General features: G+C 39.8%; 1 protein-coding gene across 1 annotated transcript in view; it reads right to left on the reverse strand.

The window, feature by feature from the left end:
* The window catches only part of ACP3 (acid phosphatase 3), a gene marked incomplete at both ends in the record, with an annotated part of 50,393 nt that extends 25,031 nt beyond the window's left edge, over positions 1 to 25,362 (reverse strand). The window contains 5 exons of the mRNA XM_082655184.1: positions 923 to 1,021; positions 5,309 to 5,461; positions 5,894 to 5,980; positions 6,300 to 6,395; positions 25,249 to 25,362. Coding sequence (XP_082511310.1) covers positions 923 to 1,021; positions 5,309 to 5,461; positions 5,894 to 5,980; positions 6,300 to 6,395; positions 25,249 to 25,362 — 549 coding nt within the window. The remainder of the gene's footprint in view (positions 1 to 922; positions 1,022 to 5,308; positions 5,462 to 5,893; positions 5,981 to 6,299; positions 6,396 to 25,248) is intronic.
* Between the last annotated feature and the right edge of the window lie 1,544 nt (positions 25,363 to 26,906).

A 26,906-nucleotide genomic window follows, 5' to 3' on the forward strand; every position in this document is an offset into this window, starting at 1 on the left:
TGCTTTAAATATTAAAGCATATAAAATTTGTAATAATTATAACTGTGGTTTTGGCTAATAAAATGAAAGAATAATTAAAAAGAAAAAAATTCTAGAAATAGACCTTATACATATGGGAATTTTAATATGTAACAGCTCAAATTAGTGGGGAAAAGATGAACTACTCAATAAACAGTGATAGAGCAATTAGGTAATATTCTGGAAAAAACTTCAGCAGGATACATACCTCACACGTAACACCAGTATAAACTGTAAATGGGTCCAATATGTAAATGTAAAAATGAAGCTATAGTAGAATTATAAGAAAGCATTGCAGACTTCCTTTATAACCAAGGAGTGGCTAAGGCTTTTCTAAATATGACTACAAATATACAAACCATAGATGGCTATATCAGCACACTTACAACCATGTGGCAAAAACGCTGTAAACAAATCAATAGGCAAACAATAAAAAGAGGGCCATTTGTATCCCAGGAAAAAAAAAAGTTAAGAGAGAGAAAGCTCCTAAAACTTTATAAAAAGAAGAAAACCAATAACCCAAAAGAAAAATGGTGAAGGGATATGAACAGAATAGGAAATACAAATGGCTTTTAACTAGACGAAGATACCCAAAGCTCACTCATCGTAAGAGAAAAGTACTACAGCACAGTGTTCTATAATAGTAATGATACTGATCTTTCTTGTCTCATTCCTGATTTTGGAGGGAATGCTTCTAGTGATACCATCTTTCACTTACAGATTGGCAAATATCCTCATAGTTGTCTACACACTGTTCGGAAGGCTGTGGAGAAACAGGCACTCTTATGTATTTCTGATGGGAGTAGAAATTGGTATAACCTGATTGAAGGGTAATTTGATAATATTCAAACTGTCCCAGAATTTCCACTATTTCTGCATACCACTAAATAACACATTTTTTAACCTTATAAGGATGCAGCCTCTTTTGGAATTCCTCTGATTTCAAAGTCTTCCTCTCAAGTTCTTGAAAACGAGAGCAGTTCCTGAAAGGCAGGTATAGCAACTGAGGAAAAAGAGAAATCGTAAATTTTGTATTAGTCAAAAGAACTAAAGAAGCTGCAGCCATTAGGTATAAAGTGACCTGAGTAAAAGATTCAAATGTGTTTTGAGCTGAATGGAATTCTAAAATTGAGGAAAAAGAGATCAATGATCGTCTGGTCTTAAATAGTAGGATATATACCCAGAACTCAAAATCTATCTTTTTCATTTCATGAACTTGCCTAAATAGAACTGTGCTATTGGTAAATATTCACACTTCTCGGTTTTTCCTGTGAAATGATAACAATTATCTTGCTTCCTTCCAGACCTCTTTCATTTCTAGCACTAGATGTACATCTATGTGCATGCGTGCACACACATACACACACACAAACACAAACACAAGTACAGAGAAGTGAATTAGAGGTTCCAGAAAGAATCTTAAGAGATCGATTCACTGAAATACGTTCTTGCAAAGTTGCAGACTGTTAAAATAAGGGAACATGATAAACACATAGAAAAATATATTTGAAAACCTATTATGAGGACAAAATAATCATCCAAAAATGAGTTTAAATTTGACAATCTTTTGTAGTTTTAATTATAATCTATAGGCTGGTGACTCCCAAGTTCATTTTGTTGCTCTTACTTTCCATCTGAGCTAGTCTTGTATTTTCAGCCTTTGGTGGATATCACCAGTTGGATGTTCTCTTCATCCTCAAATTTGACATGTACAAACCTGAACTCCACTTCTTCATTTTTAACAATTTCCTTTTTGTAATCTCTCTACTTTTGCCAATGACTAAATTTATCATCCTGCTTCATAGACTAATCACTTTTGCCTGTCTACTTTCAAAACACAGTTGACCTTGAACAATGCAGAGGTTATGGCGGTTAACCCACACACAGTTGAAAATCTGAGTGTAGCTTCACAGTCTGTATCCACTGTTCTGCATCTGGAGGAGTCGACCAACTGGGGATCATGTAGTACTGTAGTACGAATTTATTGAAAAAATTCACATATAAGTGGACCCGTGTAGTTGAAACCCTCGTTGATCAAGAGACAACTGTATATCCAAAATAGACCCCTTTTCTTTACTTTCATTGTCCCCTCCCAGTCCAGACCACCATAATCTGTGTTTCAACTACTGTAAGAGCTTCCTATGTGATCAATTTGCATCACAATTCATCCTCCACACAGCAACTACACTAATCCTTTGTATTTTATTTTTGTAAATGCTAGTATCAGTATTTTAAAACCATCAATCAGATCATGCCATTCTGTAGTTTATAACTTTCACTGGCTTTCCATTTTACTAGGAATAAAATCCAAACTCATGCCCTAGTGACCTTTTTGTCCTGCCTTCCTACTGCTGCCCCCTCACTCACTCCTCTCCAGCAACACTGGGGGCCTTCTTGCTGTCCCCTGAACACACAGGCTGGGGGTCTCTGTGTTCCCTGCCTGAGACACTCCCCCCACTCCAGCTCTTCTAGACATCCTGCCCAGCCACTATCACATTACCTTGTTTTATTGCCTTCAAGGAACTCACTGCCATTTGAAATTATTGTATTTATTTTCTTCTTTATCATCCTATCATTCCTATAAAATATAAACTCGAGGATATCCAGAGTCTTGTCTATCTTGTTCACTGCTGAGCTGTCAAAGCCTAGAACAGGGTCTGGCATATTAGTACCTACTCAAAAACCATTTTATTTTTGTAAGTTGCTTCCTTGTCACCTTCTTCTGTGTCGCCTTGTCTTACCTCGCCTTCCTTCCCCTGATGTCTTTACCATCTAATTTCAGGCCTTCACGTCCTCACTCCTGCATGACTTCAACAGTTGTTTTCAGAGAGCTCAGTATTTTCCCTCCAAGCCACTGTCAGACAAATGCCCCAAAGCACTGCTCATTGTGTGTGTGCACAGTACTGAGGGAGGTACACAGTTTTTCTATGTCCCCTGCTTTACATCTAAATTTCCCACCCTGGCTTTCACAATTTTCCACAGGAGAAATGACACTGTTGAGGGGAAAAGCACAGAACTATTAATTTAAAGGTCTAGGTTTTAATGAATTACTTAACCTTTCTAGACTTTCGTTTTCTCATCTCACATATTGAAAGAATCAGGCTGAAAATGTAATAATCACCTAACCGTCTGTCCAGAATTTTGCAGGTTACAAAGTCATTTCCTTTTCTTAACTGAGGTGGTTTTCACAAATCCCTGTGAAGAATTTAGGTGGGTACTGTTGTTCCCATTTTACAGAAAAGGAAACTGAGGTGCAGGGAAGTTACTCAAGGTCAAGTATCTGAAGTGGTAGGTGGCTCTCAGACTCAGGTTTTCCCAGCTCTAAATTCAGCCCTCCATCTACATCACGCTGCCTTTGTCTCAAGATTCCTTCTGGCTATTAAATTTGGGTTCTCTAACCTGTGCCCGACCACTTATTCAGTCTTATTTTCATTCTTTCTAAATATGAACTCTGAACATAGACGGACAAGCACTCTACCTTGACTCAAAGCTAAGCTTTTGGGCTGCGCTGCTTTCCTTTCCTACCCTCCTCCAAGATCTGGTTCAAGTTCTCACTCTGTCCATGAAGACTTGAATGACTGCCCTGTGGTAGCTCCGAGTATGTCTTATTCTCTGAATTCCTCCAGCATGTGCAGCTTGTTCTTGAAAGCGTTGCCCTCCACTTGCATTGTATTCTACACACTTCACAAGTGTGAATATTTTTTCATCAAATGGATTATAAATTAGGGAAGAAAACTGGCCTCATATTTCTCTTCTATTTCTGTATAGCAGTTAGCAAAGTTCTAGGAATAACTTTGGTTGATTGATTGATTTTGTTAAATTTTCTAGTTGATGTTAGAGAGAATTGTTTTCATCTTAGTAGGTAGCAGGAAGCCACAGGTAGACAATCTTACTTGTTTCTTTCTCCCTCTTCCTCACTCTCCCTGTTTTTCTTCCTCTTCTAATAGCACCTGCATTCTCTTTACTATGTAATTTAATCATTATCTTTCAAGATTAAAGGTTAAACAGCTACCCTGGTCTATATTGGCTAAATTTGGTGCTTCCTTCCAGTCTTTGTAGAAAAGGCTGTGGTCAAAGTGAAATTTTTTCTTTTTGGAAGAAAATATTCACAAGCTCCTAAGAACACTGATAATCATAATGATTCCTTCTGATTCTTTGATGGAAAGAGGCATAAATAAATCATCCTATCTTTTCAGGAAACAGCAGAAAATTTGACTGGAGTAGATTTACCTAGAGTGAGGTTGACCGGGTTAAGCTCTTTCTACGAAGCAAGTGGGAAAAATTCTTAAGTCACCAGTTTTGGCAATTGTCAAATTTCTTGGTAACCCACCCCAGAGCTCTCTGAGCAACATTCTAGGTCTGGTAGTCATGCTAAGCCTCAGTCATAAAGAGAGGAGATGGTCATGTTATAATGTGACTGCAGGGGAATTAGGAAGGGTTCCTTGTCCCAAACTATTTCCTTCACACAGTCCTAAATTCCACATCTGGAAGATTAGTTAGACTTATTTATTACTATTTTAAAAAATAGCAATACCTCTGAAAAGATAAAAGAGTTCTTGGTCAGTCCCACCTAGTGTAAATAAATTTGAGAGTTTCTCTCAAACAACCTCATTTAGGCAACTTGGTTTATGGTACTTGTTCTCAGACTTGGCTGTCCACTAGAATCATCTAGGGAGATTTTTTTAAAATATTGATGCCTGGGTCCCACCTTCAGAGATTCTGATTTATTATGGCATGTGCCCGGGGCATCAGGATTTTAAAAAAATTCCAGGTGATTCTAACAGGCAGCTAACTTTGAGAACCACTAGTTTACACTAAAGGAAACTGCTCTGGAATGAGATCAGCCTGGTTCTAGTCTCAGTAGTGATGTTTATCAGCTGTGTGACTTTGGATCTATTTTGTTTGACTTCTCGAGCACTTTTTTCCCTGGCTGGAAAAGAAGGACAATAATATTGTCCATTCAAGATTGTTATGAAAGGTAAATATGATGACACATATAGCGTGTTGGGCACTAATTACATAATCAGATCTTTCTTTTTTACCCTGCCTAGGAATGGGGATTGCCAAAAGTTGAAAGACTAGCAAAACAAAGTGGATAATAAAGCTCTAAAGAGAAATTCTGTTCCTACTCCCTTCTGTTAGGACTTTCTATGTCCTTTGCACCTTTATTTAGGAAAGAATTAAGACTGCACAGCCCATGAAGTGTCCAGACTCCCAACTCCACAAGTCCTGAGCAGCCTGCCTTCCTTCTTCCAGAACCAATGAAATCCCCGTTTTCCATAATACTGACCCGATCTTCAGAAACCGGGACTGTGTGCACTGGGATGGGCTGCCAGGGTAGGCTGGGATTCCAGACGCTGATACCTTCTGGGGGAAATAGGGCTGCAAGGTTTGTCATAGCACTCATCAAAGCCCGGTCAATATCCGTGCTTCGAACAAAAACCTAGAGTGGGAAAATCAAAGGAGAATCCAATAGAGAGGAACTGCGGGGTTTTTTTTTTTTTCCTGTGGAGTTAATAGTGTATTTCAGAAGGGGCAGAACACCTACACCAAAATATTAGCAGACACTGTGGTAGCATCATGATCATAATACCTATTATGGAAGAGATAATATTATGAGCATGCCATGGTTGGTATGCCAACAGCTGAATTGACAAAAGAGACCAATCAAGTGGTGGCTACTTGCCAAGCCTAAGTATTTACTGTAGGTGTCCATGTTGAACTTACTTATATTCATACATTTTTTTTAAGAAGTACATTTGTAAACAAGACATCTGACTTTTATAAGTTCCTTGAGAAACAGGGAATTTTTACAAATACATTATGCTAAACTATTTCAAGGGGCAAGGTTCCCACTATTAGCTTCCCAACTTACCTGTTCATGTTTATAGGACTTGTTCAAGAATTTTTCATATCGTTTCCTTATATATTGTCCAAGTTCATAATGCTGCTCCATGCCCAGCTATGGGAACAAATAAAAGCAAAAATTAGTGAAAGTAAGTTCTGTGAAGCTATGTGTCGATCAAAACAGGCAATTCTATACAATTTTCCTACAGTTACTAGTCACTAGGGGTGACTTGATCATGATCAGAAATTGTTGAGGCTAAGCATTAGTGCTTCTCTTTCCACAATCAAAACACATTTTACACTTTTTAGATCCCAGGTAACTGTGCAAAACACTTTCCCAGATATGAGTAAAGTAGTTATATGGTTTCAATAATGTAACAATCCCACAGAGTTTCCCATGAGACTCATCAGTAACTTGGTGAAATCCAACCAACCTGAGTGAGTTGGCCAAATCCTTGTGGCCATGAGGATTCCTTAATGGGGTCGTTAGGAAAGGTTTCGATGGGACTTCGGTCTCCATGCCTAAAAACCTGAAAATAGATTGAGGTAGTAATGTTACAAACTTAACTTAGGTGTTTTGCCTCTGCTCATAATGATAGATTTTTCTTCTAAACCTCTGGTTCTCCACCTTGGCTATTCATTGGAATCACCTGGAGAGTTTAAAAAAAATTCTGAGGACTGGATCCCACCCCTTGTGATTCTAGTTTAATTAGTTTGGGATGCATCAGGGCATTAGGATTTTAAAGACCTCCCCAAGTAAATCTCAGGTTAAGAACTGCTGTTCTAAGTTCAGTAACACGTTCTAAAGGCTCATCATCTTGTTATTCACATTACATGAAACACAGGAAAACGTTAGTGAACTGTTATTGTTTCAGGTAATGTGAATAACAAGATGATGAGCCATTAGGAGTCAGGCGACCCACACATGGAGACCGGTTTACACATCAGACAGGACAAGAAGGAACACAAAGCTTAGCAAGATCACTTTATTGTCGAAAAACTCTGATGAGAAGTATTCCTTCCTGAATTATGATTACAGTAATAATAGTGTTAACATTTTGACATATCATAATAGTGGCTTTAAAATGCTACATACAATTTGTGACCATCTTGAGCCAATGATTTATTAGTTTTTAGGAGGTTAGAGATAAAGGACTTGCCAGTGGAAGATTAAAAAATCTAATTTTCAACAATTTAAGATCCTACTGAATTTGTATGCATGTCATCATGCTTTTTTTTAACACCTTTATTAGAGTATAATTGTTTTACAATGCTGTGTTAGTTTCTGCTTTATAACAAAGTGAATCAGCTATACATATACATATATCCCCATATCTCCTCACTCTTGCATTTCCCTCCCACCCTCCCTATCCCACCCCTCTCGGTGGTCACAAAGAACCTAGCTGATCTCCCTGTGCTATGCGGCTGCTTCCCACTAGCTTTCGGTTTTACATTTGGTAGTGTATATATGTCCATGCCACTCTCGCACTTGGTCCCAGCTTACCCTTCCCCCTCCCCATGTCCTCAAGTCCATTCTCTACATCTGCATCTTTATTCCTGTCCTGCCCATAGGTTCTTCAGAACCTTTTTTTCTTTAGATTCTATATATATGTGTTAGCATACGGTATTTGTTTTTCTCTTTCTGACTTACTTCACTCTGTATGACACCTCACTCAGTTTCGTTTCTTTTTATGGCTGAGTAATATTCCATTGTATATATGTGCCACATCTTCTTTATCCATTCATCTGTCGATGCATACTTAGGTAGCTTCCATGTCCTGGCTATTGTAAATAGAGCTGCAATGAACATTGTGGTACACGACTCTTTTTGAATTATGGTTTTCTCAGGGTATATGCCCAGTAGTAGGATTGCCGGGTCACATGGTAGTTCTATTTGTAGTTTTTTAAGGAGCCTCCATACTGTTCTCCACAGTAGCTGTATCAATTTACATTCCTACCAACAGTGAAAGAGGGTTCCCTTTTCTCCACACCCTCTCCAGCATTTATTGTTGGTAGTTTTTTTTTTTTTTTGCGGTATGCGGGCCTGTCGCTGTTGTGGCCTCTCCCGTTGCAGAGCACAGGCTCTGGACGCTCAGGCTCAGCAGCCATGGCTCACGGGTCCAACCACTCCACGGCATGTGGGATCTTCCCAGACCAGGGCACGAACCCGTGTCCCCTGCATCGGCAGGCGGACTCTCAACCACTGCGCCACCAGGGAAGACCTGTTGGTAGATTTTTTGATGATGGCCATTTCAGACTGGTGTGAGGTGATACCTCATTGTAGTTTTGATTTGCATTGCTCTAATGACTAGTGATGTTGAGCATCCTTTCATGATTTTTTGGCAATTTGTGTATCTTCTTTGGAGGAGTATCTGTTTAGGTCTTCTGCCCATTTTTGGATTGGGTTGTTTGTTCTTTTCATATTGAGCTGCATGAGCTGCTTGTAAATTTTGGAAATTAATCCTTTGTGAGTTGCTTCATTTGCAAATATTTTCTCCCATTCTGAGGCTTGTCTTTTCATCTTGTTTATGGTTTCCTTTGTTGTGCAAAAGCTTTTAAGTTTCATTAGGTCCCATATGTTTATTTTTGTTTTTCTTTCCATTTCTCTAGGATGTGGGTCAAAAAGGATCTTGCTGTGATTTATGTCATAGGGTGTTCTGCCTATGTTTTCCTCTTAAGAGTTTTAGCATGTCTGGCCTTACATTTAGGTCTTTAATCAATTTGAGTTTACCCCAGGAATGCAAGGATTCTTCAATATATGCAAATCAATCAACATGATAGACCATATTGACAAACTGAAGGAGAAAAACCATATGATCATCTCAATAGATGCAGAGAAAGCTTTTGGCTTGTCCTCATGGTGAGCCTCAGCCGCCCCCCCCACCTCTGCAGGAGACCCTCCAACACTAGCAGTTTCCTTTACACAAGTTGGAAAGATGACTACTCCCCAAATTACAGCTAAAACCATATGACAGCTTGCTCAATCATCTTCAGTCTCCATTGCCTACCAATATACATCAGAAATACATCTACACATGGAACAACTCCTACAGAACACCTACTGAAAGCTGGCAGAAGACCTCAGACCTTCCAAAAGGCAAGAAACTCCCCACATACCTGGGTAGGGCCAAAGAAAAAAGAATAAACAGAGACAAAAGAATAGGGATGGGACTTGCACAAGTGGGAGGGAGCTGTGAAGGAGGAAAGGTTTACACACTGCGAAGGCCCTTCACGGGCGGAGACTGCGGGTGGCGGAGGGGGGGAGTTTCAGAGCTGCGGAGTAGAGCACAGCAACAGGGCTGCGGAGGGAAAAGTAGAGAGATTCCCGCACAGAGGATCAGTGCCGACTGGCACTCACCAGCCCGAGAGGCTTGTCTGCTCACCAGCCGGGGCAGGCGGGGCTGGGAGCTGAGGCTTGGGCTTCAGTCGGAGCGCAAGGAGAGGACTGGCAGCGTGAACGCAGCCTGAAGGGGTTAGTGCGCCACGGCTAGCTGGGAGGGAGTCCGGGGAAAAGTCTGGACGTACCGAAGAGGCAAGAGACTTTTTCTTCCCTCTTTGTTTCCTGGTGCGTGAGGAGAGGGGATTAAGAGCGCTGCTTAAAGGAGCTCCAGAGACGATTGCGAGCCGCGGCTAACAGTGTGGACCACAGAGACGTGCATGAGATGCTAAGGCTGCTGCTGCCGCCACCAAGAAGCCTGTGTGCGAGCACAGGTCACTCTCCACACCTCCCTTCCAGGGACCCTGTGCAGCCCGCCACGCCAGGGTCCCAGGATCCAGGGACAACCTCCCCGGGAGAACGCACTGCGCGCCTCAAGCTGGTGCAACGTCCCTCAGGCCTCTGCCGCCGGAGGCTCGCCCCGCATCCGCACCCCTCCCTCCCCCAGGCCTGAGTGAGCCAGAGCCCCCGAATCAGCGGCTCCTTTAACCCCATCCTGTCTGAGCGAAGAACAGACGCCCTCCGGCGACCTACACGCAGAGGCGGGACCAAATCCAAAGCTGAACCCCGGGAGCAGTGCGAACAAAGAAGAGAAAGGGAAATCTCTCCCAGCAGCCTCAGGAGCAGCAGATTAAAGCTCCACAATCAACTTGATGTACCCTGCATCTGTGGAATACCTGAATAGACAACGAATCACCCCAAATTGAGGAGGTGGACTTTGAGAGCAACATTTATTATTTTTTCCCCTTTTTGTGAGTATGTATATGCTTCTGTGTGAGATTTTGTCTGTATAGCTTTGCTTTCACCTTTTGTTCTAGGGTTCTATCCCTCCATTTTGTTTGTTTTTTTACTTTAAAAAAATTATTTTTCTTAATAAATATATTTTAATAACTTTATTTTATCTTACCTTATTTTATTTTATCCTCTTTCTTTCTTTCTACATTTTCTCCCTTTTATTCTGAACCATGTGGATGAAAGGCTCTTGGTGCTACAGCCAGGAGTGAGTGCTGTGCCTCTGAGGTGGGAGAGCCAACAGCAGGACACTAGTCGACAAGAAACCTCCCAGCTCCATATAATATCAAACGGCGAAAATCTCACAGAGATCTCCATCTCAACAACAACACCCAGCTTCACTCAACGACCAGCAAGCTACAGTGCCGGACACCCTATGCCAAACAACTAGCAAGACAGGAACACAAACCTACCCACTACCAGAGAGGCTGCCTAAAATCATAAGTCCACAGACACCCCAACACACACCAGCAGATGTGGACCTGCCCACCAGAAAGACAAGATGCAGCCTCATCCACCAGAACACACAGGCACTAGTCCCCTCCACCAGGAAGTCTACACAACCCACTGAACAAACTTTAGCCACTAGGCACAGACACAAAAAACAACGGGAACTACGAACCTGCAGCCTGCAAAAAGGAGACCCCAAACACAGTAAGATAAGCAAAATGAGAAGAAAGGAAAACACAGAGCAGATGAAGGAGCAAGATAAGAACCCACCAGACCTAACAACTGAAGAGGAAATAGGCAGTCTACCTGAAAAAGAATTCAGAATAATGATAGTAAAGATGATCCAAAATCTTGGAAGTAGAATAGAGAAAATGCAAGAAACATTTAACAAGGACCTAGAAGAACTAAAGGTGAAACAAGCAACGATGAACAACACAATAAATGAAATTAAAAATACTCTAGATGGGATCAATAGCAGAATAACTGAGGCAGAAGAACAGATAAGTGACCTGGAAGATAAAATAGTGGAAATAAGTACTGCAGAGCAGAATAAAGAAAAAAGAATGAAAAGAACTGAGGACAGTCTCAGAGAACTCTGGGACAATATTAAATGCACCAACATTTGAATTATAGGGGTTCCAGAGAGAGAAAAAGAAAGGGACTGAGAAAATATTTGAAGAGATTATAGTTGAAAACTTCCCTAATGTGGGAAAGGAAATAGTTAATCAAGTCCAGGAAGAACTGAGAGTCCCATACAAGATAAATCCAAGGAGAAACAGGCCAAGACACATATTAATCAAACTGTCAAAAATTAAATACAAGGAAAACATATTAAAAGATATTAAGACATACTAAAAGAGCAAGGGAAAAACAACAAATAACAGACAGGAGAATCCCCATAAGGTTAACAGCTCATCTTTCAGCAGAAACTCTGTAAACCAGAAGGCAGTGGCAGGACATATTTAAAGTGATGAAGGAGAAAAACCTACAAAGAAGATTACTCTACCCAGCAAGGATCTCATTCAGATTTGATGGAGAAATTAAAACCTTTACAGACAGGCAAAAGCTGAGAGAGTTCAGCACCACAAAACCAGCTTTACAACAAATGCTAAAGGAACTTCTCTAGGCAAGAAACACAAGAGAAGGAGAAGACCTACAATAACAAACCCAAAACAATTAAGAAAATGGGAATAGTAACATACATATTGATAATTACCTTAAATGTAAATGGATTAAATGCTCCCACCAAAAGACACAGACTGGCTGAATGGATACAAAAACAAGACCCATATATATGCTGTCTACAAGAGACACACTTCAGACCTAGAGACATATACAGACTGAAAGTGAGGGGATGGAAAAAGATATTCCATGCAAATGGAAACCAAAATAAAGCTGGAGTAACAATTCTCATATCAGACAAAATAGACTTTAAAATAAAGACTATTAGAAGAGACAAAGAAGGACACTACATAATGATCAAGGGATTGATACAAGAAGAAGATAAAACAATTGTAAATATTTAGGCACCCAACATAGAAGCACCTCAATACATAAGGCAAATACTAACAGCCATAAAAGGGGAAATCGACAGTAACACATTCATAGTAGGGGACTTTAACACCCCAGTTTCACCAATGGACAGATGATCCAAAATGACAATAAATAAGGAAACACAAGCCTTAAATGATACATTAAACAAAATGGACTTAATTGATATATATAGGACATTCCATCCAAAAAGAACAGAATACACATTTTTCTCAAGTATTCATGGAACATTCTCCAGGATAGATCATATCTTGGGTCACACATCAAGCCTTGGTAAATTTAAGAAAATCGAAATTGTATCAAGTATCTTTTCCGACCACAACACTATGAGACTAGATATCAATTACAGGAAAAGATCTGTAAAAAATACAAACACATGGAGGCTAAACAATACACTACTTAATAACGAAGTGGTCACTGAAGAAATCAAAGAGGAAATCAAAAAATACCTAGAAACAAATGCCAATGGAGACAAGATGACCCAAAACATATGGGATGCAGCAAAAGCAGTTCTTAGAGGGAAGTTTATAGCAATACAATCTTACCTTAAGAAACAGGAAACATCTCGAATAAACAGCCTAAGCATGCACCTAAAGCAATTAGAGAAAGAAGAACAACAAAAAAAACCCCAAAGTTAGCAGAAGGAATGAAATCGTAAAGATCAGATCAGAAATAAATGAAAAAGAAATGAAGGAAACGATAGGAAAGATAAATAAAACTCAAAGCTGGTTCTTTGAGAAGATAAACAAAATTGATAAACCATTAGCCAGACTCATCAAGAAAAAAAGGGAGAAGACTCAAGTATATAGAATTAGAAATTAAAAAGGAGAAGTAAAACCTGACACTGCAGAAATACAAGAGATCATGTGAGATAACTACAAGCAACTCTATGCCAATTAAGATGGACAACCTGGAAGAAATGGACAAATTCTTAGAAATGCACAACCTGCCAAAATTGGCTCACGAAGAAATAGAAAATATGAACAGACCAATCACAAGCACTGCAATTGAAACTGTGATTAAAAATCTTCCAACAAACAAAAGCCCAGGAGCAGATGGCTTCACAGGCGAATTCTATCAAACATTTAGAGAAGAGCTAACACCTATCCTTCTCAAAAATCTTCCAAAATATAGAAGAGGGAGGAACACTACCAAACTCATTCTACGAGGCCACTATTACCCTGATAGCAAAACCAGACAAAGATGTCACAAAGAAAGAAAACTACAGGCCAATATCACTGATGAACATAGATGCAAAAATCCTCAACAAAATACTAGCAAACAGAATCCAACAGCACATTAAAAGGATCATACACCATGATCAAGTGTGATTTATTCCAGGAATGCAAGGATTCTTCAATATACGCAAATCAGTCAATGTGATACACCATATTAACAAATTGAAGGAGAAAAACCATATGGTCATCTCATAGATGCAGAGAAAGCTTTCGACAAAATTCAACACCCATTTATGATAAAAACCCTGCAGAAAGTAGGCATAGAGGGAAATTTCCTCAACATAATAAAGGCCATATATGACAAACCCACAGCCAACATCATCCTCAATGGTGAGAAACTGAAAGCACTTCCACTAAGATCAGGAAAAAGAGAAGGTTGCCCACTCTCACCACTCTTATTCAACATAGTTTTGGAAGTTTTAGCCACAGCAATCAGAGAAGAAAAGGAAATAAAAGGAGTCCAAATCAGAAAAGAATAAGTAAAGCTGTCACTGTTTGCAAATGACATGATACTATACATAGAGAATCCTAAAGATGCTACCAGAAAACTACTAGAGCTAATCAATGATTTTGGTAAAGTAGCAGGATACAAAATTAATGCACAGAAATCTCTTGCATTCCTATACACTAATGATGAAAAATTTGAAAGAAAATTTAAGGAGACACTCCCGTTTACCATTGCAACAAAAAGAATAAAATACCTAGGAATAAACCTACCTAAGGAGACAAAAGACCTTTATGCAGAAAACTATAAGACACTGGTGAACGAAATTAAAGATGTTACAAACAGGTGGAGGGATATACCATGTTCTTGCTTTGGAAGAATCAACAATGTGAAAATGGCTATACTACCCAAAGCAATCTACAGATTCAGTGCAATCCCTGTCAAACTACCAATGGCATTTTTCAGAGAACTAGAACAAAATATTTCACAATTTGTATGGAAACACAAAAGACCCCGAGTGGCCAAAGCAATCTTGCAAAAGAAAAACAGAGCTGGAGCAATCAGAGTCCTGGACATCAGACTATCCTACAAAGCTACAGTAATCAAGACAGTATGGTACTGGCACAAAAAGATAAATATAGATCAATGGAACAGGATAGAAAGCCCAGAGATAAACCCATGTCCATATGATCACCTTATTTTTGATAAAGGAGGCAAGGATCTACAATGGAGAAAGGCAGTCTCTTCAATAATTGGTGCTGGGAAAACTGGACAGCTACATGTAAAAGAATGAAATTAGAACACTCCCTAATACCATACACAATAAACATTGTACTTTTTTGATTGCACATTTAATCTTTGGGAAGAGTCGTCTATACTTTTGCAACCTTGGTTTTTTGATTCTACTATGCTTTCTGAATAGAATACCAAAGCAAACACAAAGCTATTTTATAAGCAAAAGGTAAGGAAAGAAAAAATAAATACAAGATGATGTCTGCACTGATGTCAGCAAAAATTTTTAATACAGCGGAGGGCTGCATAACACCTTGGATTTTCTGAAATTTCCTGCACTTGTCACTCATTACCTGGCTAAATTTCTCCATTGGAAAGAAAGCCAATAGGCTGCTCTTTTTAAATCCTGTTAAATAGTTCAGCAGACACAGAAGTGTCCTTAGAACCATCTCAGACTTTAGTCATCTTTGAGATGGGATTCCAGGAAAATGAGGGAGGCTTCTAAAACCTGGATGATGTCTCTGGTGTCTGAATAAAACTTATCTTTTGTCCCCCTGAACTGGTGAGAAATTGAAATCTCAGTAGAACAGGCTATGGCAAACAGAGGGACAATGGTGTGGTGAATCTTAAGAAACTATTTTGGTCAGGTAAGGAATTATTGTTATAAATAGTCACCTCATGGCTGGAAGAAAGGCTGCATACTCTCTGATGAGCACATACAGTTACTAGTCACTAGGGGTGACTTGATCAGGAATTGTCGAGGCTAATCATTAGTGCTTCTGTTTCTACAATCAAAACACTTTTTACACTTTTTGGATCCCAGATCTGAGTAACTAAAGTTATTATATGGTTTCATTGAATTATAAAGCCCACATTATTTAGTTTCCAGGGTTTCTCAGCCTCAGCACTGTTGACATTTTGGCTGTGGGGGCTGTCCTGTGCATTGTAGGATGTTTAGCAGTATCCAAGGCCTTTGCCCCATAGATGCCAGTAGAATTCCGCAGTTGTGACAATCGAAAAGTCTCCAGACATTGCCAAATGTCCCCTAGGGGGCAAAACCACCCCTAGTTGAGAGCCACTGAGTTAGCCAAAGAGAAGTTGAATGAGAGACATTGTAGTAAAATAATTTACAACACTTCCTACCAGCCTATAACCACTATAACCCCTCAATACTTTTTGAAGGCTTGCTTTGTCCTAGAAGCTGTGCTAAGTGTTTCTCATACATTTAATCCTCTTATCAATTATACAAAGCAGTTAGTATCATTATCTTCATTTCACAAGCCAGGAAACTGACTTAAGTGACCTGCCCAAGGTCACACAGTATATAAGTGGTAGAGCAGAGGTGAAAACACAAGCTGTGTGAATCCGACACCATCTTCTGAACCCATGCAGAGGCTCGCTTCTCTCTGCTCAAACATACCCCTCAGTGTCCCACCAGTGGACGATCTGGAATCTGGGGCTTTTTTATGAACTAAGATTGGAAGCTGTGTGTGTGTGTGTGTGTGTGTGTGTGTGTGTGTGTGTGTGTGGCGGGGGGAGGGTTATGTTGCATCAGAGGAAACCAAAACCTTGATGTAAGAAGCATCCCCAAATATTATTTAAAAGATAAAACTGAGGTTATGCAACTAAATGACAGCATGGCCTGGGGAGAAAAACAAGTGCCGTCCCCTTAGAGGAATGTTTTAAAGAGCAGAGCTGGAACAAAACCATGGAACATGGGCAAGTTTTCCTGCTCTGTTTTTACAGGTCATTTCCATAGGTTTTCATGGTTTCTGAGGTAGTGGCTCAAACATGCTATGAACTCTATGGAAGGGGTGTTCCACAGAAACACTTAATAAACCATCTCCCACATCCAGTGCTAGAAATCAAAATGTGTGTGTGTGCTCACACACCTGTGCCTTCAAGCACACATAGGTAGTATTCTTGAGCTTCTGAAATATCTCCAGTTTACCTGGAGCCTTTGGACTATGCCCAGGCATTTTTTTAAGTCTGTGCAGGGCAATCTTCTTAACTGCTTTCCTGCCATATTTATAACCTCTGTTCTCAGTCCAGCAATCACACTCCAACAAATCCTTTAGAAATCTAAGACTATATTATTAGCAGTAAGACTATTTGCAGTACTGGTGGTAATTGCAAAAGGAAGACATCCAAAATAATAATAACCCCTTATGTTTGTGCTACCCTTCATGGTTTTGTACAACCTGCCATCTCTTTTAATTCTTACAACTCTGTGAGGACAGGTCAGCACTATTGCTGCACTGAAAAAATAAGGAAACGGAGGCTCAGAGAGATAGAGTTAGCCGTGCAGATCTCCTACTTCCCATGAATGCTAGCCCATTGTTTTCCCCACCACATCACATTCACTTCACCCTTTTAAATCACAGGTAACTTTTTAGAAAGAACCACGGTTTGGTACCCATGTGACTGATCCTGCTCCCTCGAGCTTGCTAACCAGCTTTGGTGCACTGTGTAGGATGTGGAGACCCTGATGACTGCAGGACATGATGTCCAGTCCCCCTTCCCTGGCAGCAGTCACGTGCTCTTTTAAAAATGTTAATCAGTATAGTCTCTTGATTGCTTAGAACTCTCTAATGTTCTCTCATTCTTTTACATTTTTCTTTTGCAGAAAATTAGAAAGATATAAAAAAATAGAGATTTTTATAATGAGCCCCTATGAATTCACCATTTGCTCCAACAATGATCAACTCATGTGTGGCCAGTCTTGTTTAATTTATTCCCTCTCACTGTCAGATATTATATCATTTCCCATTACTCTTTGCATAAAATCCAAAGTCCTTACAGTGGCTCACTCGACCCTACCTAATATAGCCCTGCCCAACCACCATGTTCTCCCCTTACATTCTTGCTAAGCACACTTAGCCAAAGGACCCTCTGCTGTTCTATCCAATACATTGTGTTCCAGCCTCAGAGCCTTCATGTTCCATATGCCTGGGATGTCCTTCTTCTGCATCTCCTGGCACTTTCACTCGGTCACTGAATTCAGGTCTGTCCTGAAAAGGCAACCTCTGCAGAGAGGTGTCTCTTGACCACCCAGTATCAAGTAATGCCTGCTCCATCTCTTTCTCATCACATGGTTTCATTTTTTTTCCTTGATATTTTCTTTTTTTTTTTTAATTGTGTGTGTGCATGTGTTTTTAAGTATCTGGCTTCCTCTCCCCATAAACTTTTTTTTTTTTTTTTGCGGTACGCGGGCCTCTCTCACTGTTGTGGCCTCTCCCATTGCGGAGCACAGGCTCCGGACGCGCAGGCTCAGCGGCCATGGCTCACGGGCCCAGCCGCTCTGCGGCATGTGGGATCTTCCCAGACCGGGGCACTAACCCGTGTCCCCTGCATCGGCAGGCAGACTCTCAACCACTGCACCACCAGGGAAGCCCCCCATAAACTTCTTGAAAGCAGAATCTTTGCCATCATGGACACCGCTTTATCCCCAAAACAGTGTCAGACACACAGTAAGTACACACACAATGTGCTTTGTTTTAATGAATGAATCAATCTTGGGTTGGGTCCAGCTACCTCTAGGTACATAATGGCTTTCTTTCCAATCTTCTCATTTCAGAAGGGCTTTGAGTTTTCATCCCTACTTATCATCAAGGTGTGCTGTGTGTGCTCCTTTTTTCCTCCTTTATTTCACTCTCTTATCTTTCCCTTTATCCCCTGCATTTGTGACTTTGCTTCTAGAACAATGAGTCTGCTTCTAGATTAGATGGGAGTCCAATAAACCATCATGGTGTCCTTCCAGGTTTGGAATTCAATACACATCACTCAACTTTGGGATGATTCTGGAAATTCTAAAAGGGACCTTCGCTCATGGCATTAAACTCCACTCCTTATTTTGTTAGGTATGCTCATGAAAAATCTCTTGATGCACAAACCTTGCCATGAATTAAAGTTTATTTTATTTTCTTCTTTTAGGAACTGAGAAATAACTCTGTTAGTAAAGAGAATTAAAAAGTGAAAGAGTTGGGTAGAAATGAATGAGTCAAGTAAATGAATGCCACTTCAGAGGTAAGAAGGGAAGCTGACTAGCTGTGAAAGGACTCAGGGTAGGAATATGCCCTGCACTCACCATGAGGAAGATCGAAAGGCCTGGCACGCTAATGAGAGGTATCCAGGGCATAGGAGAATACAGAGGCCTGCAGGAGAGGGGAGGGATGAAACTATGTGTTATATTGAGTGGAACTGCATGACATCTCAGAAAAGCTCTGGGCTTGAGTCGGTTAGACCTGAGACCAACACCTTGCCAGATGATCCTGGGAAAATGATTTAACTTAAACTTTTGCATGTCTCGACTTCCCTCACTGTAAAATGAGAAAATCATTATCTCCTATGCAGGAGGATCACGAGAATTAAATGTGTAATATATGCAAAGCCATCATCATAGTACTGAACACATAGGATGCACTCAGTACATGAGATTTGTTATTATGTGTGTTACTATTATTATTTTTTTTTTTATTTTTTGGCAATATGCAGACCTCTCACTGTTGTGGCCTCTCCCGTTGTGGAGCACAGGCTCCGGATGCGCAGGCTCAGCGGCCATGGCTCATGGGCCCAGCCGCTCCGTGGCACGTGGGATCCTCCCGGACCAGGGCACGAACCCGTATACCCTGCATCGGCAGGTGGACTCTCAACAACTGTGCCACCAGGGAAGCCCCTGTTACTATAATTTTGGTTGTTGTTATTATAAATATTATTCAGGCCTTAACTTAGATACTTGCTGTATTCCTTTCCTGCTGCCAAAAATGGGCAGCATATTAGGGCAAATAAGAACTACCCGTTGAGCAAAGGGAAATATTTCTCCTTCAGGAAATATTTCTATTAATTTCTAATCATCTCTCCCCCAGTTTTATTTCCCTGACTGAAAAGAAAAACTAATTCTTCCTTTGGATTTAGGGAGCTTTGAAAGCTTTCAAGAGCCCATGGTGGCAAGCTCGCTGACTGAAATGACATGAGCCCAATATAATGTCCCTGATCAGTTCACCACATTGAAAATTTGCAAAATGCATTGGCATAAAAGTGGGAGAGGCCTGTGAATGTAAACTGAAGTGACCTTCTACTTGTCCCAGTAGAAACCCTCAGTGCACAGTGGTCTGTCCAGCAAATGTCTCTGAAAGACCTGTAGGTCCCCATGGATGGCTTCACTGCTCTTTGGCCCTGGCGATTAGGGAGCCACAATGCAGGGGAGAGAGATGGAAGGGCTGTTTGTGAGCTGAGGCAAGAACCCTGGTTTTTGTTTTCCAGGGAAGAGTTTTATCTGGTACGGCTTCTATAAGCCAGTCCAGAAGTTGGAGATGTGCCACCAGAGAGTTACAGCACCAAGTATACCACAGCTCCTTTCCATTACTGTTATGTAATAACAAGACAATGTCACATGCCTTACTGTGTCATTAGGAGGATTCAAAATACAAAATACAAAGAGCCTGGCGTCTAGTGGATGCTTACAGTATGGTAGCTGTAACTGTAATTCTTATTTTAATAGAAGTGAAAAAAAGGTTTATAGGACTTGAGAAGTTTCTGTCTGTGTTCAAAGGTACTGTTCAAACAACAATGAAGATGAAGACAAATAAAAGGGCAATCAATAATCTATTCTAGACAAAAGTTAAGAAGGACCAGTAAATCAACCAATTAGTAAGTCAAACAATGGTTGAAATGAATAAAATCTGTTTAACTTCTTGTCACATTTTAAATATATACATATTTTTCCAGATTTTATTGTGCCAGGGGCCAAAAGCTGGGAAGAAAACTCATCAATTTTAAATGAAAAAAGACATGAAAATACTTCATCCTTTGAGAATAAAAAGAATGAATAGAAAAAATTGACATTTTAATTAACTGGTTATGTGAACATTATAAACAACACACGAGATAATTGTGTGACTGTATATAGTCAACACAACACAATGGTTACAATGTTTTAGGCATTTACCATATAGGCTTCTAAGTACTTTTGTGTATTAAATCAGTTAAGCCTCACAATAACTCCATGAAGCACTATTATCCCCATTTTACTGATGAGGAAACTGAGACACAGGTAGGTTAAGTTACTCATCCAAAGTCACACAGCTTGGAAAAGGTTGAGCTGGCATTCAAACCCTGGTGGTCTGATTCATGAACCTGTACTTTAACCACTGTGCTGTATGGTGTTGTGTAATACATAATATTATAAATTTCTTTGGTATTTATAGCCCTTATTTCATTTCTTCTTCTTTTATTTATTTATTTATTTTTGGTGGTGCCACGTACCTTGCAGGATCTTAGTTCCTCAACCAGGGATTGAACCCTAGGGCCCCAGCAGAGAAAGTACTGAGTACCAACCACTGGACCCCCAGGGAATTCCCTCTCATATTTCTTTTTAAGAAGTTCAAATGTTAAATGCCTTTCATGTACCCTATCTCATGGCTTCATCATTTTTCCAACAGAAAACAGGGTTATTTTGACTTCTTTCTCTTCCTTAATATCCACAGTCAACCCACAGGGATTCTTCTGCCCTCACAATTTTTAAAAGAAACTCTTTTTTTCTTTTCCAATACTACTGCTTTCTGATCCAACTCAGGTCTTCACTGTGCTTTTCCTGACCTGTGGTAGTATCCCCTCTCTATTCTCCCCTCCAGCTTCTCCCCTCCTCAAGCCGTACTTACATACAGATGTGTGTCTCCCCCAAGACAAAATACATTAGAATTCACAAGTGGGGGAGACTTGAGTACAAACAAGGTAAGCTGTTAGCCTGTGGTTCTAGAGGACATGATAACTATCTAATACCTTAAGTTTTCTTTGCTGAAAAATAATGAAGGATCAACTAGAACCTTAAGGACATTAAGTAAAATAAGCCAGTCACAAAAAGACAAGTACTGTATGATTCCACTTACACAAGGTATGTGAAGTAGTCAAATTCATAGAGTCAGGAAGTAGAATGGTGCTTGTGGGGGCTGAGGGGGAGGAGGCTGGGGAATTGCTGTTTAATAGATATGAAGTTTCAGTTTTGCAAGATGAAGGGAATTCTGGAGATGGATAGTTTTAATGGTAGCACAACAATGTGAATACACCTAATGCAATTGAACTGTACACTTAAAATGGTTAAAATGGAAAATTTTATGTCCTGCATATTTTACCACCATTTAAAAAATGTATAATTAAGTCTCACCTAGATTTTATCCAAAAAGTTGGAAAGTTTCTGTTTTAGACAGGTGACTAACAGCAGCACCTTACATTTGTATCATGGTTCACACTTACATATGTATATCATGCCATTTGAACCTAAAGACAACTTTGTGAAATAGAAATTATAGTTATGATCATTATCCCCAACTTTAAGTTTAGGAAATTTGAGGCTCAGATGGATTAAATGACCTGTTCTCAATCCTATACCTGGTAAATGATGCTAGAACTTGAATTAATGAAAGTTCGGTATTTTCCTAGGTATGGCTTTGAACTTTTATTTTAACACATAGCATTAGAAAATTGGTAACAGTATTAGACTGCCAGCCTGAGCAGTAAATTGTCATTCTGTTGCTTTCCTTGGAGGATTGAGGAGAAACCCAGAAGGTCTGCCATCCCTGAAAGTGTGTGGTGGCCAGAACAATTTGAGTTTACCTAACCACAGTATGGAAGTTACCCATCCCAGTATAGAGATGATGTGCTGAAGATTTGGAGGCTATTTGCATCAAGGATATTCTATTACTTGAGCAGAAATTTTGCATGGTTAACCACGAAGAATGAGACTTTGTGACATCATCCCTTTCTTTGTAAAACCCAGGTAGAATGAGAAGGAATTATTCTCTTTGAGATCACCTGAACTTGTGGTTTTTCCTGGCTTAGGGGAGAGAGAATGCTTTAAAATGGCATTTCCCCATTTATGGGTGGGGATAATGATGTATGGGATTACTTTTTTAAAGTCCATTAAGAGTGCATCAGCATATAGATGAAACAAGGTTGGCCATGAGTGATAATTACTGAAGCTGGTTGATGGGTACCTTGAGACTCACCATACTTATTATTCTCTCTATAAATTATAAAACAGCAATTCTCTAAGGGTTTTCTATGAGACGTTATGGAAAAAAAGAGGAGGTGTATTCTGTAGTCAAAATTTAGGAAATATAATTTACTAGATCCTTTCCTTGAAAGCCACAGTAAATATTAGACTATTAAAGACTCTGAAAAGTTCTGCCTTTAAGAGACCTTTAAAAACATTTTAACCCACGTTTTCTTCTCCAATCTGATTTGACTATTGAAACACCTGTTAACAACTTGTCAAACTAGCATTCCAATGGATGCACACTGGTGAACCTCTTTCAAAAGAGCATGTGGTGACTGTGTTCATGAGAGAGAACAAGAACCGGACAGTTTCCTGCTCTTTCTGCCAAGAACAGTTTTTCAGAACCGGGGAAGCTTTGTTTTCTTTTTTGTATCACGGTAGAAAAGCAAGGAAACCACTTGCTGACTATGAGTGAAGCCAATACACAGGATGGAGAAGCCTCAGCTTCATGTGCTGGGTTAGGCACACGCAGCAGGAACAGAATGTGTCTAGTGATTAAGGGCAGGCTTCTGGAATCATACAGCCTGGGTTCAAATCCTAGCTGTGTGACCATGAGCAAGTTGCTTAATCTCTTTGTGCCTCAATTCCTTCATCTATAAAACAGGGTTAATAGGGTTAATAAGGTTTTTACAAAAATGTTATAGAATGGTTTCCAGATTTAGCAAACAAAAATGCAGCATGCCCAAATGTTGCATGGAAACATAAACATACTAAAAATTTATTTGCTGTTTATCTGAAGTTCAAAGTTAACTGGGCATCCTGTGTTTTCTGGTAACCTTATTTTATAGGGCTGTTGGGAGGATACTGTAACATAATCTATTGAAATTTCAAAACAGTGCCTGGCACATAGTAAAAAATTAAGTAACTATTGGTTATTGTCATTAATATTATCACTTTAATCAGAGGTACTTTCTTTTATTCTTGTTCTCCTAATAATTTTCTAGGGAATTTCCTCGGTATATAATTAAACCATTTATAGTCAGATATTCTCTTTAATCAGTAAAAAGAAGACAGTGGTATCTTCCAGCCAAGAAAGATGTATTAAGTTGCCCTTAATCTACCACTAATGGAAGAAATTTGAGGTAGGAAAAATTGTTAACATTAGTCATGTGTGGTAATTGTTAAATTTTTTTAGCTCCTAGAGAGTTACCTTTGTAAGGTTTTTCTTAGGTATTAACAACTTAGTATTAACTTGTAGTCCCTGAACACATGCTAACTGAGAGTGTAGAGGGAGAAAGGAAACCCACAACAGTTTGGTAGCTAAGGGAAGTCAGCCTGATGTTGTAAAACATGGAGGAAAGAATGGACCAGATGCTGTTAGCTGAGAGTTCACTGTAATATCCCAAAAAGGATTTCCCCTCAACCAGCTTGTCATGGTGTTGACAGTACAATTCCTGCAGAGTCCCTACACTTGCTTAATGCACATATTTGCAAGGAACACACTGATATAAGTAAAAGTGTAACTTACATGGATTTCCCTATATAAAGTACACAGTGTTCTACAGCTTTTTTTTTTTTCCAACACAGAAGCCTGACAGCTGGTGAATCATTCATAAACAAATTGATGATATATTTCTCTGGTCTCTCTCTCTCTCTCATTGCTGGTCTCTCTCTTTCTCTCATTGTTGACTCATAGTAAAGATTTATTGGACTAAAAATCATGATTTGCATAAACATATGGTTATGAAATTTTTCTTTAGAAGGTAAAGAAAGGAGTCCTGAGTACAGCAAGCTAAGAAAAATAAAAACTTCGTGTTTAATTTTTAAGTAAAAGTTGACTTTCCTTGAAATTATAAAAATAAATTTTGGATATTCTTTCAGAAAGAAAATGTACTTATCAGCATACTTTCACTCTACCAAATGAAAAAATGTGATGAAGAAAAAGAGATCAAGAAAGCCTGCAAATTTCAAGGAGAGAGTCAGAGGCAGAGACAGACAGTGAGTAAAACAGAAAAAAGAGAAATAGAGAAACAGAGAGAATCAAAGACCACACAGAAAGTGAGAGATATAAAGGAATTAATTCCAAGACAGTAAAGTAGTAAATCCCCTTTACTTTGCAATCTCTCTCCCTATCTATTTTTTAAGGCGATGCCAACAGTATATTTTCTTTCCTTGACAACATACAGTAGCTGCCCCATCCCCCCTTTCCTAACTTGTCACACATACCATGGGTTGGGAAAAACATGATTTTAATGGTCAACCAAATCTATGCTTCAGGAAGTCATCCTACAACTCGAGTTTAGTTTTACTTTAATGCTTCAAAGACTGCTTATAAATATATCAGGAAAAAGGGAAAGGGCTACTTAATTTAGAAAATGACTGTTTTTTGGCTTGCCAACACATAGTCATTAAATTGAATGAAGCCAGTTTAGCTTCTGGTGCTAAACAGACCTAGAGGAGGTGTCTCCTGGCCTCGAGTAGCTATCAAAAGGGATCTACATTCAAGGCATTGTAAAGTAAGTGAATAGATAAATAACATTCGTAAAGTAAAAAATAACCAAACCAAACGGGCTTTTGTCAGGACATGTTCGCTCTTCATTATGAGGAAGTTGCAAAACTTGCATATTCAGCTTTCTGAGTTTGGTCTTCAGGAGACTACACTAGGGTAAAATGAAACCTGACACTTGATTTTCAGACCCTGCTGGTAACAATTTTATAGGAAAAGCAATGAGGAAAGTCTACTCACCAATGTCACAAACCTCAGCTCCTTGGCTCCTACACCTCGGTCCAGCCAGAAGGAAAGCAGGAGGCTAAGGCGAAGGCTTGCTGCCCTGGCCACAAGGAGGGTGGCAGCTCTCATTCTGGGGTGAGCTGCTTCTGGCTGGAGTTGGGACGTGCTGCTTCCAGGGCAAAAGCCATTAGAGGGGAAGCTATTTAACCAAGGGATTGAAAGGGAAGTGGGAGGAGCCAAGACTCGTGAATTGTAAAATCTCCAGGTGGCTTGGGGTGGGGTTTGGCCTGTGTCTGGTCAGATCATTTTTGGACTGGGTGTTAGAGCTTATGGTCTTCCGGATTTAAGTTAGAACACTAAGGCCCAGAAAGGGGAGAGCTGTTGCTCAAGGTCACAGAGCACATTACTAGATATTTCTTTTTTAGTTTATCTTTATCCTTTGTTTAGATGGAGTCTGATACAATGTTTGTTTTGTGGCTGTCACTTGGGAAAGGGATAGACCCTAAGTTTGGACACCTCAGGCCAGTGATTCCTAATTTTTTTGGCAATCCGGAATTATAGGGAGAGAAGTATGAAAGGAACTGCAGATAATAACATATATTGGGTGTATTCTCCAAGCCAAACATGGCGTCCTTTTCTAAACTCTCATGTAGCCTATTTTTAAGTAGAAGAAAAATAAGAGCAACTTTATTTTGAGAATTTTTAGTCAAACTTTGAGATATTTGGGGCTCATCTGAGGTATCTCAAAATTAGGATTACAATTACCTTACCTAACCTGACACAGTTAACAAACAACAACAACCACACACTAACCTACAGCCCTGTACTATTAGTCACCAACTCTGGCCAGGAGTCTTACAGTCTGGGCAAGTTACACCCTTGCTTCTCCAGCCGTGATCTAATCAAGGATGTTACAAAACAGGATAATCCGGACTGAGAGAATTTAGATTTCCATTTTCTCCCCGACCTGTCAGCCCCATATAGGCTAAAACAGGATTTTTTGTGCAAAGCTGCCTGTCGGGATGCTCCCACCTCATCAGAAGAGGGAACAACCCATTCTCTGGTACACTGCACTTGGGAGACCTCTGTTGTTATGTGATCACAGGGTGTCCTAGAATGTGGTACATAGGAGAGCTGTTGCTTTTTCCAGTGTGGGGAAATATGTGTGGAGAAGGAATGCATGTATGGTTGGGGTTTGATATTTAAGGGGACTTGTGACCCTCTATTTACCATCACATTCTCCACCTGCCAGTCCCCACTGTCATTTTTAATGGGTGAGATATTGAGGAGAAGAGTGTAGGGAAAAGGGGATGAAAACTAAGAGGTTGTCCAGGGCAGAAATGAAGTCACCACTTGGATTCCTGTTACATGTACCAGGCAACCTGAGAACAGAAGCTCCACCACCTACTTACCATCCACACAGGCTTAGTTCTGAACCAGGTGCTTTAAATTGTGTCAGATACTTGATTCTGTGCAATGTCTTATTTTCTCAAGAATCAGCCGGCTCCTTGTTCTCCTATCTTCTTCCTTGTCTCACCCTTTGATTGATACCTGGCAGTATTCTGGCTATAGCTTTAGTGCTTCCTGATAATGGTTCTAACCTATCTGTGCCATCTTGTGCTAGGTTGGATAAACCTTACTTCTGACACAGACCCTACTTTTTCTGTGTCACA

This window comes from Grampus griseus, assembly GCF_964374135.1.
Source record: "Grampus griseus genome assembly, chromosome: 5".
In the NCBI taxonomy this organism is placed as follows: Eukaryota; Metazoa; Chordata; class Mammalia; order Artiodactyla; family Delphinidae; genus Grampus; species Grampus griseus.